The sequence below is a fragment of the Penaeus monodon genome, chromosome 11 (genome assembly GCF_015228065.2).
Source record: "Penaeus monodon isolate SGIC_2016 chromosome 11, NSTDA_Pmon_1, whole genome shotgun sequence".
In the NCBI taxonomy this organism is placed as follows: domain Eukaryota; kingdom Metazoa; phylum Arthropoda; class Malacostraca; order Decapoda; family Penaeidae; genus Penaeus; species Penaeus monodon.
Genome location: NC_051396.1, coordinates 43,438,592 through 43,443,591, shown reverse-complemented (window position 1 = coordinate 43,443,591; position 5,000 = coordinate 43,438,592). Strand labels below are relative to the sequence as shown.

At 43.1% G+C, this 5,000-nt stretch overlaps 1 protein-coding gene across 1 annotated transcript in view; it reads right to left on the bottom strand.

The window, feature by feature from the left end:
- The window catches only part of LOC119578967 (troponin C, isotype gamma-like), a 42,134-nt gene extending 37,643 nt beyond the window's left edge, over nt 1-4,491 (bottom strand). The window contains exon 1 of the mRNA XM_037926652.1: nt 4,268-4,491. Within this exon, the coding sequence (XP_037782580.1) occupies nt 4,268-4,270 (3 nt within the window). The 5' untranslated portion in view covers nt 4,271-4,491. The remainder of the gene's footprint in view (nt 1-4,267) is intronic.
- Between the last annotated feature and the right edge of the window lie 509 nt (nt 4,492-5,000).

Sequence of the window (5,000 nt, the reverse complement as noted above, 5' to 3'; positions counted from 1 at the left end):
GTTTTGAAATTTCTGCGGCTTTCAGATGCCATCAGCGTGTTCTCTCTCCTCTCATTCGCACCCCCCCTGTTTCTTCTCTCCTCTCCTATGTTCCTCTGCTTTTTCTTCACTCCTCTCCTTCTCTCTTCTCCTTCTTTTCTCTTTTCTCCCTCTCTCCTTTTCTCTCCTCCTCTTCTCTCCTTCTTTCTCCTTCTTTCATCCTTTTATCTCCTCTCTTTCCCTCCTCTCCTTTTCTCTTCTACTTCTCTCCTCTCCCTCTCTCCTTTCTTTCTCTCCTCTCTTTCTCTCCTCTCCTTCTCTCCTCTCTTTCTCTCCTCTCCTCTCCTCTCTCTCTCCTCCTCTCCTCTCCCTGTGAAACGTGAGATGGGGAAAAAAATAGTTTCTTCCTGGTCGAGAAACTGAATATTGTAAGAGTTGAATTTTATTTGTTATCTTTAAAACGATATGGTCTTCATTTTTGTTGTTTTTGTTTTGTTTTGTTTTCGGTCTGAGTTTGGTTTTCTTTGTGTCTTTTTTTGTTATTGGTGGCGGTGCCTTAATTTGAGTGTTTTTTTTTCGCTAATTAAGCCAGATTAAAGTTCGAATTTTTTAGGTATGATAATTCATTACGACACACTCACACACACACACACACACACACACCACACACACACACACACACACACACACACACACACACACACACACACACACAGCCACACAAACAATCACACATGCAAACACACACACACACAAACACACACACATACACACACACAGCCACACAAACAATCACACATGCAAACACAGCGCACAGACAAATTAAATTTAAAATAAATCAGAGATAGAATTTAAAAAAATATAAACGATGACGTCACCGATCAAGAATCCAGTAATTCATCGCCTGAGCATCTTGTTTGAGAATCTTATGCTTAAGATCATGATCTGTTCTCATCCTGATGTCGTTTTGCAGGGGGCGATCCCAAGGTCAGAGGAAGGGGGATGAGAAATGGTAGGGAGGAGAAGAGAGAGAGATGAGAGGAGAGAGAAGAGTAGGAAGAGAGAGAGAGAGAGAGAGGAATAGGAGAGAGAGAAGAGAAGATGAGGAGAGAGAGAGAAGGAAGAGAGAGAGAGAGAGAGAAGAGAGAGAGAGAGAGAAGAGAGAGAGAGAGAAGGAGAGAGAATAGAAGAGAGATGAGGAGAGAGATAGGGAAGGAGAGAGAGAGAGAGAGAGAGAGAGAGAGAGAGAGAGAGAGAGAGAGAGAGAGCGAGAGAGCGAGAGAGAGAGAGAGAGAGAATGGGAGAGAGAGGAGAGAAGAGGAGAGAGAGAGAGAGAGAGAGAGAGAGAGAGAGAGAGAGAGAGAGATTGATAAAGAGAGAAAATGGCTAAACTGAAATTATATCTTTGAAAGCCTGAAAACTAAATTTAGATAATTATACAAATTTTAAATAGCTTCTTTCTGAATAATCCTAATCACTGTATATTCATGAGTGCGCATGAATGTGCGTGTGTGTGTACTTGTGAATATGTATATGTTTATTTGTGTGTATACTTGTAAAGGTATGCGCATTTTCACACAATTTGTGTAAAACCGCCAGTCCGTGTAGAATATTGCGGGTTCTATAAGTACCGACACACGTGGGTGCTCAGCGTGCAAAACCCCCAGGGAGGCGAGGGCGCGGGGCATGTTCCTCAAGGGGGCAGCTGGGACACGCTCCTCCGCCCGGAAATACTGTGCTAATTCTGAGCCCAGAGACTCATGGCTGGTCTAATCAACGGCACTAACCCAGGCGTGTTGGACGATCGTAAAAGTCTCATTAACGAGAGATGGATCGCTTTGAATCCTGTGACGAGGATTTCAAAGAACTGCTAAATGCCTTTCAACGCATTGCAGTGGTCTTGCATGCACTCACGCAGGCACGAACGCACATATACACACGCACACACAGCAGGGAGAATAGAAGCAACCGTACGTGCATGTAGACACAACTTCACCCAGACTGTACTCGTATCATACTAGCAAGCGTTATGTATATGTAGCATGGACAACAAATATAATAAATGATATATCAAAAACAAGGCCAAAATACGAGACAAAATCGACTCTATATTATAATCCACAGGCAGTCACACGTGATAACATATTGCCTGAGAAAATGAGTTTGAGTTTCATAAGATACACAATTGTGTGCACTCACTCACACACACACACACACACACACACACACACACACACACACACACACACGCACACACACACACACACACACACACGCATACACGCACACACGTGTGTGTGTTTGTATATATGTATGCATGTATATATACAATAATATGTAAACCCACATGCAATAAATGTACATTACCATACAAACGAAGCATATATAATCCTTTTTTTTTCTTTGATGTCATCAATGATTTTTTTATTTAAATTATCTATTTTTAAACTTTTTTTTTCCCTTTTCGAGTATATAACTTTCTGCACTTTACATTCACCGCGACGTGTGTTAGCGTTTGTCAAGACATGAAGCGTGATGTCGTTGTGAATAGTGACACATCATAGTATCTCTCATCATGAGTGAATGCGACAGCTCTACAGATATGGTGACAGAATGATGGCTTTTCCGATAAGATATGGTGTTGAATCCTGATAATAGCTTCAGGTAATTTCGTTTGTTCGGATTTACTGTGGAGAAGCTAGAACATGGGGAAATTCTTTTTTTTTCTTCAAGTAACGTATACAAAAGATTTTTAAATTTTAGAATAAAGGACCTTGCTAACATGAAGTAACTTTTTTTTCACTTTTTTGTGGAGTAAAACGCTTTCCTTGGTATGAAGCAGACTCGAATACCACCGCCCCCGCAAAAAAAAAAAAGAAAAAAAGAAAAAAAAGATTATAAATGTCAGAATGTCAGAGTACAATCCACGACACGAAAGTGCACCGGGAATGTACCGGCTCTTGTCGACGGTACAGAAATGTGTGTGTGTGTGTGTGTGTGGATGTGGGTAGTGTGTAAGAAGAGAGAGAGAGAGAGAGAGAGAGAGAGAGAGAGAGAGACGAGGAAGAGAGAGAGAGAGAGAGAGAGAGAGAGAGAGAGAGAGAGAGAGACAGACAGACAGACAGACAGAGGAGACAGTCACACAGACAGACAGACAATGACAAGATAGATACATCGACCAACAGAGAGAAACAGACAGACAAAAACATCGCACAAATTAACGTATTGACGAGCGCGTTCGAATGCTGTTTCGCTCACACGCATTCGGATGATTCATTTCCGAGATTCATTTGTTTATTTTCGAGAGAGGCGGAGGCTGCGTTGCTATGTTGGCTTGTGGGCGTGGGTGTGTGTTTGGGGGCGGGGCGAGGGGGCGGGGCGAGAGAGGGTGGGGAGGGGTGTAGGAAAGAATGCCAATGACTAGGTGTGTTTGTTTGTTTTGCGTTTGTTCGCACTATTGTTTCTGTTTTCTTTGTGTTTGTTTGAAGTGTTTTCCAGTGGTATTTTTGCTTTTCGCTGCACTGATCTTTTTTTCTTTCTAGATTTTTTTTTTTTTTTTTTTATAATCAGTTTCGATATAGACATAAATGCACTGATTTAGACGCGGAAGGTGGCCATAGCAATAGCGTGGGATTCGCTGAACTACAATGGAATGAAGGAAAAACGACTAACGACAAGTGAATATTCATGCATATACACAGAAATGGATGCATGTCTGTCTATCTGTCTGATAGCTAGACATTTCTCTATCTATCTATCCGGTAGATATGCATGTCTAGATTGATAGATATGTATCTATTTATGTGTATATACATATCCGTGAAATAAATCTTAATTGGGAGGGCTTCACAAAATTTCAAGAAACCGGTCGTAAACCTAGTTTCGAAATGTTACTTTATGAAGAAAGGGGAGACAGAATCATACCATGGAAATTTTATGTTTTTTTCTCGCGTGAAACAAAAAAAAAATGGAAAAGAGCAAAAGGAAATCAAAAATATTCACATTAAAAATAAATCACATTTGGAAAAAAAAAATATGTATATGTATATTGAAGAATACAAAAAAAAAAAAAAAAATTTAACAACGTCAGTTCCTCATGAAGAAATAAATACTTCTTCCCCTGCGGTTCATAAAGAAACAATTATTATTTTTTCCCACTGCGGTTCTTGAAGAAACACTTTTTTCCCCAGCGGTTCATGAGGAAACAAATACACCTTTTTTCTCCCCAGCGGCTCATGAGCACGGGTTATATGAGTGACAAGTGAGTGACAGGCAAAATGACACTCACCATGACTACAAAAGATTATCGACGTCGGCACCAGTACACCGTCTTGAAAGCGGAACCCGAAGCGACTGGAGAGCACGCAGCCAGTGAAGCCTCACTCCCCCGAACTCCTAGGTTATATTTACACTATTTTTAAGATGTTACGAATCTTAAACGTGGCTGGCGCGGTCGTTCTTGTGCGCGCTAGCGAGGTCTCTCTCTCCCTCTCTCTCCGCCGCTGCCGCTGCCTATCCGGGCCGGCCTCCTCCCCCTCCTCCCCCTCCCCCGCACTCCCTCTCACCCCCCTCCCCCCACCTTCCTCTTACTCCCCAGAACTCTGCTTTTCCTGACCTTCCTCTCCTCCGGATTCCTCCTCACTCACTTCCTCTCACTCCTCCTCCTCCACGACCTTCCTTTCACTCCTTCTCCCTCACTCCTCCTCCTCCACGACCTTCCTTTCACTCCTTCTCCCTCACTCCTCCTCCTCCACGACCTTCCTTTCACTCCTTCTCCCTCACTCCTCCTCACTTCTCTGCTTCCCTCTCTCTCTGTCTTTCTCACTCCCCCAATTACTCCTCCCCACCCCTGTTCAAACCCTTTTCCCTTTCCCTCCCCCCATCATCCCCTCTTTCTCTCTCTCCTTTTCTTTCTCCTCCTACTCCCCCTTTCTCTCCTCCTCCTCCCCTTTTGCCTCTTCCTCCCCCTCCCCATCTCCTTCTCCTCCACCTCCACTCCTTTCCCTCCTCCTCCCTCCCCT